We start from the raw sequence: 15,453 nt of genomic DNA on the forward strand, positions 1-15,453 counted from the left end.
CTTTTTCCGGTTTTGGCGGAAAATTCTGTTTTCCGGTTTAGGCGGGAAAATTGTGTTTTTTTGGTTTTGGCGAGAAAATGCATTTTTTTTGTTTTGGCGAGAAAATGTGTTGTTCCCGATTTTGGCGGGAAAATATTTTTTTGCGGTTTTGGCTGGAAAATGCTTTTGGAGTTTTGGCGGGAATATGCGTTTTTTTGGGTTTTGGTCGAAAAGTGTGATGTTACTAGTTTAGCCGAAAAATGTGTTTTAATGAAAATGTGGGTTTTATGTTTTTTGCGCAAAAATGCATCTTGCGGTTTTGAGAAGAAAGTGTGTTTTTCCGTTTTTGCGAGAAAATGCATTTTTTGGTTATAGCGGAAAAATGTATTTGCAAAAAAATAGAATTTACGCTTTAAAAATAATATTTTGATTTTAAAAGGTCTTTTTTGTCATTTATCATTTTGGACTGAACTAGATGCATCTGCATCCAGATGCACCATCAAGACTCACCTTCATTTGGGTGAGAATTTGAGATGAGTTTTTAAAAATTCAGCTGGATGATCCATCTGGATGTAGCATTATAATGCACTAAACGAACATCGATTTGCATCTTCACCCAGATGGAACACCTGGGTGACCAAACGAACAGGGCCTTAATGGGTTTTAACACCTACCCAAAATTCCAAACTTTAAAATACTAATCAATTGCCACATTACACATTCATTTCCGGCCCGCAGTATATATATCGTAAGAGCATGCGCAGCGGTGAACCGCTTGTTGAAGTTCAGGAAATTAATTTTTTTTTTTTTTTCGTTTGATTTAAAAAAAAAAAAAATTAAATAAAGTGATCAATAGCGGGCCGCCACGTGGCGTGGGGCCCGCTGAACAGTCACGACCCGGGTTCACGCGGAAGAAGCGGGACGAACCGAAGTCTTCATTTATGCTTATTTTAATATTTTTTTTTTTTTGGAAAACGTGTGACCCCCTCCCTTTAAACTCCCAATGCGCATGCTCTAATCTCTAATTATGAAATGAATCTTCCACAGTACCATTGCTATCTCACATTTTCGTCTGTAATTGTGTATGCTTTTTTTTTTTTGGGTACAAATGTTACTTTTGTGTACGCTTTACGATATAAGTTAATGACTTTAAGACTTTCTCTATAAATAAATAATTTTTTGGAGACAAAGTGTGAACCTTTGAATACTAATAATAATCTAGTAGTGTGAATACATGTGTTTTGAACTTTGTTCACGAACTATTGTCTGAAAAAATAAAGTATTGGCATGTGTCACGAGCAGATGACACACGGTCTCGCCACCGTGAAAGAGTCGGCAAGATGGGCATTGACCTCGGAGCACATTTGAGCTATAAAGGCCCATGAAAATCGGCCCACCGACTTACCTAATTAGATGGACCTACCAGATTCTTCAATGCATCAAAGCCGTCCATCTTAAGAAAATACACTCTAACCACTCCAGATCTCATAACTAAACCAAACACAGCAATGGAACAAAAAGTTTGGTCAGAATTAATAATGTCTGCTTCTACTTACCAAGTTACCAACTTTTTTCATTCATATATACAAACAAAATCTATAGTTATTTTAGCTATTAATAAATTCGAACCAATTGATGGTGACTAGTAAACAAATTTGATTTTTAAAGTTTTTTATTAGTGTCGTTACTATTGTATCACTGGTAAACACAAATAAATAATCCTTGACCAAAAAGACAAAAGATTAAGACGGAAAAATCGATAAAAAGTAAAATGTGGGGCCATCCTACATTGATTTCTCCAAAACATTTCTTTCTTTAGTCCTTTTTTGAAAATTAAAAAAAAATCTTTTTTTTTCCTTGCTTCTTTTTAAATGAAAATGTTTAAAAGAAAGGAAGAGAAGGGTCTTGGAAACTTCATGGAAAATCAAAACCAGCTTTGCATTACTACACAAAGCACCTATAAGTACAATCACGAGCCGAGAAAACAAAAGTAACAAGAAACATTAAAATACATACAGAGCTCACGAGATTCAAGCAATGGCAAACATCTTCCTCATCGCCAGTGGATCAAGATCAAGAACAAGAAGAGAAATTAAATCAAAGAACCCGGAAGGAAAGAGATCAAACTCCAATCCCAATTCAAACTCAGACAATAACTTCTCATGCAAGAAGCACACGAAACACAGACAGTCTCCTGGAGTATGTTCCCTATGTCTCACCGAGAGGCTCTCTAAGGTAGAGTATTACGACTACACTAAGAACGCAGCTCAAACGGCGTCGTCTCACTGCTCATCAACAGCATCATCTTCCACATCGGTCTCGTCTTGTTACTCATCTTCTTCGGTCTCTTCTTGTTCGTCTCCATTGCAATATCGGTACAAAGAGAAGAAGAAGGATGGGAAGAAACACAGCTTGTTCAGATTACTGCTTGGATCCATAGTAGATTAGATTTTTTAATTTATTTTCAAAGTTTTTTATTCATACTACGAGTATATTCCTTTTGTGTATTCATTCTTGGTCAGAGAATCAGTGAAGTTGCATAAGATTATAACCAAAAAATTGGATTTTAATATTTTAAATCTTGATGTCAATGACCCAATAAAGGAAGTTCAAAATTACACATCTTTTTCTAATGCTAATTTATTATGAAGTTATAGTTGTTAAAAAATTTACATAAACAATTTTACAACCAATAATTATATATGTTTTATAAATCTGCATGCACCAATTCAAAAGTCTTATGAAAATCTATGCAATAAATCATTCTTTTAAAAACAAAATTTAGGCTTTTTAAAATAGAAACATTAATGAACTTACTAGACAAAAATTAACGAAATTCAGAGCTTTTAGAAAAATTTACAAGTCTCTGGTTGTAAACTATGTCGGTGGTAATATATTTTACATTTTTTTTAATTACAACATAAATTTCGTGTATAAAAACTACTTTTGAGTTTTGTCAATTTTAACTTCAAATACGGTGTTACATTCCGAACCATTATATAATAGGATCAAATATTATGAAATTGTTTTCTTAAAACGTATATTACCAAATTGTTTTCTGCCCAAAATTGTGCGTGAGTTGTGAATATCGTTAATATGAAAAAAAATACTGTATGTTCTCAGCATCTGGGGATGAAATGTTAAAATTTATACCATTTTTATTTTTTTAAATGTTGGTTACAATTTATTAAACAAATGAAAAAAAAAACTAAACACAACCATATGCTTCAAAGAAGCCGAATGCTAGAAAAGTAGAACTCAAGCATGGAAGGTGAACTATCCGGTGATGGAAAGGAGAACAGACGGCCCTAGATTAGGCGGTCTATAGTGCATTGAACACATGCAGCTGAAATGGTGGTGTTGGTGAAGATTCAAACAACCCCACCACTTAACTTATTAATAAATTTGATATTAACATATTTCAATATTGATATATTTTACACATGATTAAATTAATATTAACTAATTCAATATTGATATATTTCACACAGAATTAAATTAATATACACATCAAATTTATTCCATAACCCAAGATAGTTTTAGTTTGAAACCTAAGCACTAATGAAATTCTTGATATATATGAAAAGTCCAATATCCTTACCGGTCTTAAAATGTTTACCATGACTGGAAGTCTAAAACATACAAGAATATTCGTAGAGTGTACTTAGGTATGTCATTTTGACCTACGTGTCGAGTCTTTTAGTTACTTGAGCCACAGGTTCTTGATTAATAACGCTTCAAATAACTTATTTATACTCCTATATTTGTATGACATATTGCCCCCCAAAAAAAATTGCCATCTTTGTCATAAACACGTAGGTATGTGTCAGAACAACAGTTGGAAAAAACCCAAATAATTACCTTTCACGTTTCATTCTGTGTAATGCACATTTATGGGATATGTTTAAGGAAATAAAATGCATAATAAATAAATAAATAAGAGTTATGACATGATAGGCTGGCGCATGACTTTTACTCTAGTTGCCAGAAAGAATGTACGGTAAGAGGACAAAGACGTGTTGTACTTCAATATCATATGATTCACTTCATATCACATACAGCTGTTCTAATTATTAATTTAGCCGTACCACTAATGTCTGATGCATACAATCATAAATATTTACAGATAGATGTGTATGTGTTGCGCGTCTTGGAACTTCGAAGATACTATATGATCACCGATGAAGTCCGGTGAAAGTTCTTTGAACATTAGTATACATATATTTAATTCATCAGTAATCATTGATTAGCGTTTTAGTTATATTCGAGTGAAGAACTATAAATTAACATTAACAATCAAGTACGTACAAATTCAAAGAAAACAAATTTGAGCCAACCAAATACGTTTTCTAGAATATGCGTATATATTAAGTTAAATGAACATTCTCAAAACCAACCTATACGAGTCTATTGCTTAGACCATCCTGGTCTTTTTACTTAGACCATCCTTGTCTAGTACTTTTGTTTCTACATGAGATACATTTTACTGGTATTTACTATTTACTATTTAGTGCTGGTCCCGGAACCGGTCTCCGAATAAAAGAAATAATGCAACCCTAGTTTTGAAAAGTAATACGGTTAATTCTTTGAAGTGCAATATTTTATTCTTCAAATTTTAAAAATAAATAAATTAAACATATGCTAGGATCTGGTTTATACCCTTTTTTTAAATATTCTTCATATTTAAAAATAAATTAAAAATAAATAAATTAAACATCAGCCTTGATTTATACCTTTTTACAACTTTCAATATTCATTCTCGTTATTTCTGATGTTTCCTTCTATTCCGATTTCTAAGATCTGGTTTGTAAAAGTCCAATTAAAATCATCCTGAAAAAAAATTCAGAATGCCATATTCAAAGGAAAAATCTATTTTGTAAAATGTTTTTAGAGTTGTACATTTGGGCTTGAAGCAACGTTATCAAAACGAACAATGAACTAATTGGGCCAAATTATAAATACGCAATCCAAGTACGAAAACTGATTGCCTCACGCAGCTGTCTCACATCGATAATTCTTTTTTTTTTGGTCGAAATTCTAAGATAATAACATCGATAATCCACAAACTAATCTTTACATGTAGGCTTACTTACCAAAGTTGTCTTTGATAACTAAAATAATCAATTTTATTTTCAGTTATCTCCTGTCCACTTGGAATCCGTTATAAAGCCCAAGTATAAGTAATTATAGCCTGCCCGTTAAAAAAGCGGGTCAATCATTGCCCGTCTGCCCGGGAAATCAATTTCAAATTTGAAAGGAGAGTAAAAAAGAATCAAACGGTCGTCTAATAACGTTAAAAATAACCGTAACGGGGTCCGATACTTACCTTAAGTTAACCACACAATATTCTCTCCTCCTTCTCCTCCTCCTCTTTGCTCTTCTCCACACTCACCGATCTCTCAATAAATTTAAAAGATACAGTGATCGAGCTCAAGGACTCTAACAATGGCAGATCTGGATTCATATTGCGAATTGAGTAACGGTAAAGTCATTCGAAACTCTCGTCCCTTACGTATTCCCAAGTTTTAACACTAGAATCTGGATTTCGATTTGTAGATGTTGTTGATATGGAACAATCTAGCGATCCCGTAGCGTTAGGCTTCTCTCTAGCATCTCCCGATCTAGTCAATTGCGGCGTTTCGCCTGATATACCTCGAGGAAGCTACGTAGACTCGCCGGAGATCGCTAAGAAGCTCAGATTCTCCACCGAGCTTTCTCTGGAGAACGGAATCGACGGACGTAAAACTCGATCGGTTAAATTCTCGGCGATTAATCAGACGTTTGAGTTTGAGCTGTCTCCTGAGTCTTCCTTTGAGCTGCCTTCTCCGCCTGGGAACGCGACGACGCCTGTGATGAGTGTTAACTCGGGGTCTATAAACGAGGATGTGACTGTGGGGGATGTGACTTTCTTGAAGGATGAGTTTTTTAGTGGAGGTGGGACTGTGATGACTGATGATGTTGTTGGCAGCGAGGAGGAGGCTTTGTTGTATCGGACGGCTAGAGTTGGTGATTTTGCGTATATGTTTAAGGCATTGGATCCTGGGGATTACTTTATTGATCTGCATTTCGCGGAAATTGAGTTCACTGAAGGTCCCGCGGGAGTTAGAGTTTTCGATATATTTATTCAAGGAGCAAAGGCAAGGCTTGAGCTTTTCTTTGTGTTTTTTTATTATTCATCACATATCTATCGTTTGTGATTCAGTTGAAAACTATTGCAGGTTATATCCGGACTTGATTTGTTTTCGCAAGTGGGATCAAATACACCTTTTGTGATCTCTGATCTGAGGATGCTCGTTGGTGTGGAAGGAGAGTTAACTGTACGGTTAGAAGGAGTGATAGGAGCCGCAATTCTATGTGGCATTTCTGTTAGGAAGGAGGCAACGGCTACTTGTATGTTTTGCTTTCTTACCTTTTTGTGTCTTTGACTAGATTTTGTTTTGGTTTCTTTTTAATGGTGACTGGGAACCATAGAACAGAGCTACTTACTTGGTTATTCAAGCTTCAATTTTTATCTTTCAGATGGTGGGGACACTGGAGTGCTAGCGGTGAAAGGAAAAACTGACACTGTTCTGTCTCTGCCTCCTCAAGTGAGAGATCTTCCACAAGCTTGAAGTTTTTTTTTACTTTAGTTTGAGTGTACATAAGTTCTGCAGGTTGTTAAAATGTCGTACTATTTTTTTAGAAAAATGTGGACTGCGGTACGGAAGAAGAGACCCCTGAGGTGAGTAGTGACTGTGAGCAGCAGAAGAAAGAGATGGCGGACATGAAGAGAATGGTTGACGAACTGAAACAAGAGAATCAACGAAAGAGTAGAGAATGCGAAGAAGCATTGAATTCTCTCCGTGAGCTTCAGAATGAGCTAATGCGCAAGTCGATGCATGTTGGTTCTTTAGGTATTTACATCCCTCTCATATTGCTTACTTATTTACAAGCGTGAAAGCTAATATTTCAGTACTGGTTTACATCTAGCCTTTGCTGTGGAGGGACAAGTCAAAGAGAAGAGCAGATGGTTCTCTTCATTAAGAGATTTGACAAGAAAATTGAAGGTACCCGAAGAAAACTTTAAGATACTATCAGCAACTGCAAAATGTTATGCTTCATTTTAACGAATCTGCATCCATAGATTATGAAAATGGAGCAAATTAAGCTGTTGGAGGAGGCATCCACATACAAATCGCTAGTCCAAGATATCAACGTGTTCAGTTCTCACATCCACTCCAGAGGTGAGTCTTGATCTTTCTGTCATTTGGACACATCACAACCACTATAAAGATTTTATAAATTTGTGCGTATGCAAATCTGATTCGTTGACATTTGTTTCCGACAGTAAAGCATGACGCAGAATTGCATGAAAATCTCAAAGCTAAATTTGTAGAGGGAGAAAAAGAGAGGAAAGAACTATACAACAAGATACTAGAGCTAAAAGGTTTGTGTTTATATCCAATAGTAACTTTTAGAGGGACCTTCTTACAATGGCAGCCTAACAACACAATGATCATTCTTTCCTTCAGGAAACATCAGAGTCTTTTGCAGGTGTCGCCCCCTAAACTTTGAAGAAATTGAAGCAGGAGTGTCAATGGGAATCGATGTTGAGTCAACCAAAAATGGAGAGGTCATAGTCATGTCAAATGGGTTTCCCAAGAAAAGCTTCAAGTTCGATTCTGTCTTTGGTCCTAACGCTTCCCAAGGTGATATTTGACATCCATTATCTCCCTTTGCTACTTGCCTTGCAGTAAAAATCATCTCACAACATGGTCGTTTCTTGTTCTTTTTATAGCTGATGTTTTTGAGGATACTGCTCCTTTTGCTACATCGGTCATTGATGGATACAACGTTTGTATCTTTGCCTATGGCCAGACTGGTACTGGGAAAACCTTTACCATGGAGGGAACTCAAGATAACCGTGGTGTAAATTATAGAACTCTGAAGAATCTGTTCGAAATAATGAAGGAACGAGAAAACCGCTACAGTTATGAGATCTCGGTCAGTGTCTTGGAAGTTTACAACGAGCAAATAAGAGATTTGTTGGTCCCTGCTTCACAAAATGCATCTGCAGCGAAAAGGTACAATTAAAAATTTGTAGACTCGTTGATTATAACTTTATGTTTCATGAATGATATTATAAAGTAATTTTTTTGCTGTTTTCGAACTAAAAGTCGGCAAAATGGTTTCTGCTTAGTTCGACATTCATCAACTGAAATTCATATCACGGTTGTTTGCAGGTTTGAGATAAGGCAAGTGAATGAAGGAAGCCACCACGTACCAGGATTGGTTGAAGCACGCGTGTCAACCATGGAGGAGGTTTGGGATGTGTTGAAAACAGGAAGCAATGCAAGGGCTGTTGGGAAAACGACGGCCAATGAGCACAGCAGCCGATCTCACTGGTCTGCACATCTGTTTTGTAGTTTAATTCTCCTTTTCAGAAAATCCTCTCCGTGATCAGCTATCTAAATGTAGTTTTTCTTCATTGTACAGCATTCACTGCGTGATGGTAAAAGGGGAGAATTTGTTGAATGGAGAATGCACAAAGAGCAAACTGTGGTTAGTTGATTTAGCAGGAAGCGAACGGGTTGCAAAGACAGAAGTGCAAGGAGAACGGCTCAAGGAGACCCAAAACATCAACAAATCTTTATCTGCTCTTGGTGACGTTATATATGCTCTTGCCAACAAAAGCTCCCACATTCCTTTCAGGTTAATATGATATATTCATTTTCCTTTCAGTCACCAATTTTCATCCAACTTGACTCTTGGTTTGCATTGTCTTTGCAGAAACTCGAAGCTCACTCACTTACTTCAGGATTCTCTAGGTACTTTAACTTTGTTCTCAAAGAATCAATTGATATCTTTGCTTTACATATGTTACACTTGACTTTTCTCTTATGGAGCTTATGATGAAAATTGACTGGTATTTGACAGGAGGAGATTCGAAGACCCTCATGTTTGTACAAATCAGTCCTAACGAGAAGGACAACAGTGAAACGCTATGCTCACTGAATTTTGCTAGCAGAGTTAGAGGGATAGAGTTGGGGCCTGCAAAGAAGCAGTTAGACAATACTGAACTCTTGAAATACAAGCAAATGGTAAGCTTGACATCTCCATATATGTGTGATCGAATCATTCAAGTGTTGATTTGCGTTGTGGTAATTCTTTTTATTAGGTTGAAAAATGGAAACAAGATATGAAAGGAAAAGACGAACAGATGAGGAAAATGGAGGAAACAATGCTCGGTTTAGAAGCAAAAGTCAAGGAGCGAGACACTAAGAACAAAACCCTTCAAGAAAAGGTAAAACAATAACTCACCATAACCACAAGAATAACATTTTCATATTTGCTGAAACCATCACATATCACTTCCTCTGCTAGGTAAAAGAACTTGAATCGCAGTTGCTGGTGGAGAGGAAGCTAGCTCGTCAACATGTAGACACAAAGATTGCTGAGCAGCATACAAAACAGCAGAGCGAAGATGAAAACAACACCTCAAAGAGGCCACCACTAGCAAACATGCTGTTGGGAAGCAACAAGACCTCAAATGAAACAGCATCTTCGAAAGAAACAGTGAGCACCTCCAGCTACGACCTACCTCCTTTACCTAACGGTGGCCTCAAGTGTAACGACCTCACTGAAAAGGAGAACAATCCGGACATGGCTGAGCGGTTGCCAATACCAAAGAGAACAGGAAGATTCTCCGTTGGTCCAAAACGCATCCTACCAGCTCCAGCTCCAAGAAGGAGTACTCTTGCGCCAACGCCATACCTCCCAATCACATCAACTTCGCCGTTAAGGTCATCACGCCAAGCTACAATCACAAACTCGCCTGATGAAAAGAGCGGCACTAACCAAGTCCCTTGCATCAGTCCTAAGTTGCATAAAAGTAACGGGAAGACGCTGACCAGCATACTGAGACGAAGCATGCAAAAGAGAATGCAAACAAAATCTTCTACCCCGAGACAACAACAACAACCGTTGAGAAGAGGTGGCATTAATGTTGGAATGGAGAAGGTTAGGCTGTCTATAGGAAGCAGAGGGAAGTTAGCTCATAGAGTGCAGCTAACCAATGCTCGTAAGGCAGGTTTAAAAGAGACACCACTGAAACAGGCACAGAAGGAGAAAGAGAGATGGATCTGAAATTAATTAAACTGTTTTTTTTCTTCTAATGACCTGATGACTTAAACTTGTTTCATTAAATTAAATGATTGGAGAATGATTGATTTATTATCATCCTCCTGTGTGGTTTGTGGATTTTGTTTGATCCTACTGTATAGTGAGTTAAGCGTTCTTTGTTTTTCATTCAAAGGTATGAAATGATTTGGTTTTCATTCAAGAAGAGAGAGTTTCATAACAATGAAAAAATATCATAAGCTTGGGACTTTTGTTTATTTTCAGTATCCTCCAACTGGATTACAAAGTACCTGTTGTGTTGTTACGTACAGGCATAGTGTAAATTTACTTCGAAAAATACCTTAGAAATAGCTAATCAGCGAAGCAAAGAAAAACAAATCTTATGATATGATTAAAAACATTGAAAAGAATCGTCCATTTTACAGAAAAAGAAAAATCTCAAGTGTTTGACCCCAAAAAATTAAAAAAAATCTCAAGTGCATACGTGATTCTCAGTGAAGCAACTAAGGACCAGAGTATAAGGACATGTGTCTTGCAACTGTGTAATCCTTGATGCCGTATGTGTGATTCTAATCTCCGAAAACTGAGGATATGGTCCACTAATGATAGACATTGTTTTTACTCTTCCTTGTCTTGGCTTCCTGTCGTTCTCTGGTTATAAATCTTGATTGTGAATTTTCTGTCGTCACTTATTTGTTTGCTTGTAGAAATCATTTTGTGATTCTTGTTTTAGCTAATAATTTTTTTATAAATAAAATTTAGATAAACGATTGTGGCTAGAAACAAAGATGTTAACATTCATTTGTTCCTTGTTTCACTCATTCCTTATCTCTCTGCTCTGAAATCTTATCTTCTTCCCATGAGTTATGGTTCGTCTTTGTTTTCTATGTTAGTTCGTCGTGAATCGAAGTTCCGATCAGTTACCGTAGATGGGGAATAAAGAGCCAAAAAATATTTGCTGATAGAGATACCTTTAGGTTTTATTTACCACAGGATTTTTTTTGAACTGTCACATGCACCACACAGTTTTAAATCTTAACCGCAGAAACTTCCTATAAATACCTGTACAATGTGTGTTGCACTCCACAACTCAACTCACTGAAAATCCTAAAAACACACACACAAAAAACAAAAAAATAATGAAGAAGCCTTCGGTGACCTCTTTTCTCATCACTCTCCTCTTGTCTGCAGCTGTCTGCGCCCACGGCACTGCAGAAATCGACGGAACTCCAGTTAAGGTCGGGGAAAGATACTTCATGCTACCGGTTAAGACAGAGAATAAAGATTGAGGTGGTCTTGTTCCAGCCGCCACCAACATACTTCAGTCTTGTCCACTTGGCATCACCCAAACACGTCTTCCGAACCAACGGGGCATCCCCGTTAGCTTCCGATATACAGAAACGATCGACAGAGACTTCATTACCACAGACACCTCTATAAACATCGAGTTCATGTCCGACATCTGGCCGGTCTGCAGCGAGTTCTCCAAGTTATGGGCAGTCGATGACTCCTCATCTGCCATTATCATCGGTGGTAAACACAAGAGCCCAAATAGCGAGTTTAAGATACAAAATGTTACGGTAGAAAAACACACTTATAAGTTGACCACCTCATACGGAACCGTTGGAACTACCCCACCGCTGCTACTTGTGACCAATGATGAGTCTAAGACCTTAGTTGTCCAGTTCGTGAAGGCTGATGATGATGCTACTAAGGCTACTTCTCGTGTTGAAAAGTTAGGTCTAAGGATGTTCCCATTCTACTAGTCAAAGATCAAGATCATGAAATGTAAGAATCCTCGAGACCAGTCCATGGCCATGATTAAATGGGTTATAGATAATACCCGCAGGTATATATATGTGAACTCGTTTTTACTTTCGTAAATAAATCTCATGAATTTGTGTGTTTTCAGCGCTTTATGTAAATACCCGCACGTATGTATGTGAACTCGTCTTTATTTTCATAATAATAATAAATCAGATAAGTTTGTGTTTTCCGGCGCTTTATGAGACAACATACCTTTTACATTAAAACCATGCATATCCGATAATCTAGTTCTAAATTCTCATGTCATATGCATATCACCAAAGATCCTAAATCCATTTTTGGTTAAACCTAACCAATCAAAGTTAAATTGAACTCGAAGCCCCTTATTTTTATTTGCCCTTTTAAACTACACCGTACATGATATGGAAAACTATTGTAACTCTGTACTTGATGACCTTTCAAAAATGCCAAATTACACTAGAAAAAGACATGAAATTTTGCATTCTTGTTGTTTTCTAAACATATTAAATGATTTGGTTTTCATTCAAGAACAAAGACTGTCATTACCATTAATCCAGATTGGAGAGAAGCAACAGAGTCTTGAAGTCTAATGTGCAAGAGTACCATTATGTTTATGGGGGCATCAAGAGTACTAAAAGGTATATATTATATGTTGGTATCTTTACCTCAAGAGTCTCTATATTTCTTCTGTTTTATAACTTTATCAAAATCTTTTGGCTGAGTTTGTATAATGATATTCTTTTTTTTCTTTAATTTTGTTACAACGATGACTATCCATTTGATTCAGCATGAATGCCTAAAAGCTGGACAGCTCAATGATTATTTCACCAGAAGGAGAAAGCTAAATCCAAAACTCTTCTTAATCTACCAGGTTTAGCTGATGCCTTAGCTATCTGATCCTCCATTAGCCTCTCCACGTCTGGTCCCATATCGTGAACCATTTTAACCGACTCAGAGAGACGGTTGAGCAAGTTCACCAGTGCAATCACCTCATTACGTTGCAGTTGCAGCTGGAGAAAGAGAAAAGAAAAACATATCAGATAATCGATGCTTATGTCAGAAAGATAAATGTTAAGAAACTCACTGTTTGGTCACCCTCCTTGTCTTGATTTCCAACAGAGAAGAGGATCTTCAACGCTGTCCCTAGACCCTGAACCTGAAGCTTCCCCCAAAGCCGACATTTTTCACAACCTACACAATCCATCAGTGCACTGCAAAACACATACATAACTTACTTAGCTAGCCGACATATTAAGCTCTATATGAGTGTGTCTCGAGAAACATAAGACCGAACCTTATGTTCCTGAATTGTTTCTGAATCTGCTGTTTCAATTCAGGTCCACCTTGACCTTGCCAGAGCTTAGCTTCATCAAACGGAACAGGACACGCTGTTTGGAGTTTAGGACTGTACAACAGTTGTTTAATCAATGACTGTGTTTTCAGATCTTCCGCATGGTTCCCTGTGTCATACTCCGCTTGCTCTAAGTACGCTGTTGCCTATACGTTGTAAGAGTCAGTAAGATTATTCACATATGGCATATCAAAGACCGTAGAGAAGTTTAACTCACTTTAGTTACAGCACGTAGCACAAAGAGATACGTGAAGTACATGTTTCTAACACGGTCCGGATGTCTCAGAATACGATCATACATCAGCTCGATGTTCTGTCCCCACTGAATTTCAACGAAAACATGTCACAGTCATGACTCAACAAGAAGAGATGCAATATCAGAAACACACAAACCTGGTTGCGTGACTCGTCAAGAAGATAATCACCAGCTATGTGCATTGAGATTGAAGAATGAAGACCTGATATCAATTTGTACAAAACCTTTTTCTCTGGACATGTCTCTCCAGATGAATCTGCAGAAACCCATCACATTACAAGTCTTTTATCTCACAATACTATAACTTTGTGAACAAACGGGAATCAAACTCGAAGAAAGCAAAGAGCAAAACGTATTGAGGCAAATACCCGTTTTAGGATTTGTATATTATTATGTGAATAATTAGCTTTACAATCCTTAGACCCATATTTATAGCAGCCTCAAAATCCGATTTTCTTATCCTTTAGGATTTTTAGTATTTTTAGGATCCTTTAGAGCAAAATCCGATGACCAAACAGTGAGTTTTAGGATTTTCTTAGCCTCAAAATCCGATTTTCTTAAAATTTTCCTAATCTTATAAAGCTTTTTACTGGTGCATAGAGATTTAAGACACATCCAGATGCAACAAAAACGAATAGAGAAGGAGAGAAACTCACATTTTGGGCAGTTCTCTGAGTATATAGAGTCCCAAATCCTTCTAGCAGAAGGTCCAGTGTAACCAGTAAACCTCTCAGGGTTTAGTTGAAGATTTACATAAGTCATCTCACCTGAACATTATAAGTCAATAACCAATCATCATCACATCTACATTGGTGCATCAAACTGTTTTAGTTTAAACTACATTACCTTTATCTGTGTCATCCTCATGCGTCCATGGATTATTAGTCTCCACCCAACCTCTGAACGCTATGTTATCTATAGTACGGTCCACAGCAGCTTGCGGCTTCCCCTCTTGACAAATCAAGTTATCCGAAGGAAGACCTGCGATGTTATACGGTCTTTTGAAAGGTTCAGGGAACTCGTTCTCTGGACACTCGCAGACACTGCAATCACGTAAACGACACATCCCATCGTCTGGCCAGAACGGGCAATCACACCACAGTTTGACCTTAAAGTAACGGAAGAATGGAGTCGTAACGAGATCTTGAAGCAGAGGATTCAAAACCTCACTGTTGAGATTATCCACTGTTTCGTAGTCACAGCAACAGTCCTCAACCATGCCTTTGTATTTACCACTTCCCTATGTATATATACCAACAATGTCATCAAAAAGATTCAGTTTTTTTTATTATACTAAATCCAAAGACCAAAGCTTTTGACTTTTTAACTCTTGTCAACACAAAACAAAGTTTATCAGATTCAGACACGAACATGTAACTGAGATCCTTTTTTGTCCACATTCCGTTATATCAGATTGAAGCAAAGAGATGGAGAGTAATAAATCACGAACCTGAAGTGAGCAGCTACAAGAATTACGATCGGTGAACAAGGAACCGACATTAGAAGCGGTTCGAGAGCTAACGGCAACTGCTAATAAGACAACGACCAAAGCCGCCAAAGGCCATCGCCATGTTTGTCTCTTCCTTTCGCTTTCTCCTTCTTTGATTGCGCCTTTTCCCATAATTATCGTGAAAAGATACAAAAAAGCAAATAAAATTGGGACAAATAGATCCTTTCACGGTAAACACGTTTTTTTTTTGCGTCTTTCGGACAATTCTCAAAACCCCATTGTTGTTTTGTCTGAAGATCGACTCGGCTCTTATTAAGCAAAAGTCATGTAATGTGGATGCGTTAGTTTCAATGCCCGCATTTTTATTTTCGGTTTTGATATTTCAGCGCGACGCGCGGGTTTGGCTACCACGCGCCTCCTTTTAGTCGGAATATTTATTTCGTTTGTCCCGTGACGTGCTTTAGCCAATAGGATCCATTTATTTGTCCCTCGGCGTATAAACAACTTGCC

General features: G+C 37.3%; 3 protein-coding genes and 1 pseudogene across 3 annotated transcripts; 3 read left to right on the forward strand and 1 right to left on the reverse strand.

The window, feature by feature from the left end:
• The first annotated feature begins 1,877 nt into the window (after positions 1–1,877).
• Positions 1,878–2,603, forward strand: BNAA07G29970D. Its single transcript, XM_013796897.3, has one exon. The coding sequence runs from the start codon at positions 2,017–2,019 to the stop codon at positions 2,425–2,427; it is 411 nt and encodes a 136-aa protein (XP_013652351.1). The 5' UTR covers positions 1,878–2,016; the 3' UTR covers positions 2,428–2,603.
• A 2,585-nt stretch (positions 2,604–5,188) lies between these two features.
• On the forward strand, positions 5,189–12,091 carry LOC106354200 (kinesin-like protein KIN-14Q). The gene is made up of 16 exons (XM_013794081.3): positions 5,189–5,461; positions 5,536–6,116; positions 6,198–6,369; positions 6,499–6,566; positions 6,662–6,872; positions 6,949–7,025; positions 7,103–7,202; positions 7,307–7,405; positions 7,491–7,667; positions 7,757–8,042; positions 8,202–8,363; positions 8,455–8,670; positions 8,749–8,786; positions 8,896–9,059; positions 9,137–9,262; positions 9,343–12,091. Exons 1-16 carry the CDS (start codon positions 5,425–5,427, stop codon positions 10,102–10,104), a joined length of 3,276 nt encoding a protein of 1,091 aa, XP_013649535.1. The 5' UTR covers positions 5,189–5,424; the 3' UTR covers positions 10,105–12,091.
• On the forward strand, positions 11,118–12,091 carry LOC106354202 (annotated as a pseudogene).
• Positions 12,092–12,594: 503 nt separating this feature from the next.
• Positions 12,595–15,281, reverse strand: LOC106354201 (endoplasmic reticulum oxidoreductin-1). The gene is made up of 8 exons (XM_013794082.3): positions 14,944–15,281; positions 14,340–14,733; positions 14,150–14,260; positions 13,631–13,749; positions 13,455–13,559; positions 13,181–13,383; positions 12,971–13,097; positions 12,595–12,896 (listed from the first exon to the last, which is right to left on the reverse strand). The coding sequence occupies exons 1-8, from the start codon at positions 15,112–15,114 to the stop codon at positions 12,711–12,713; spliced, it is 1,416 nt and encodes a 471-aa protein (XP_013649536.1). The 5' UTR covers positions 15,115–15,281; the 3' UTR covers positions 12,595–12,710.
• Between the last annotated feature and the right edge of the window lie 172 nt (positions 15,282–15,453).

Source organism: Brassica napus, chromosome A7 (genome assembly GCF_020379485.1).
Source record: "Brassica napus cultivar Da-Ae chromosome A7, Da-Ae, whole genome shotgun sequence".
NCBI classification, from domain to species: Eukaryota; Viridiplantae; Streptophyta; class Magnoliopsida; order Brassicales; family Brassicaceae; genus Brassica; species Brassica napus.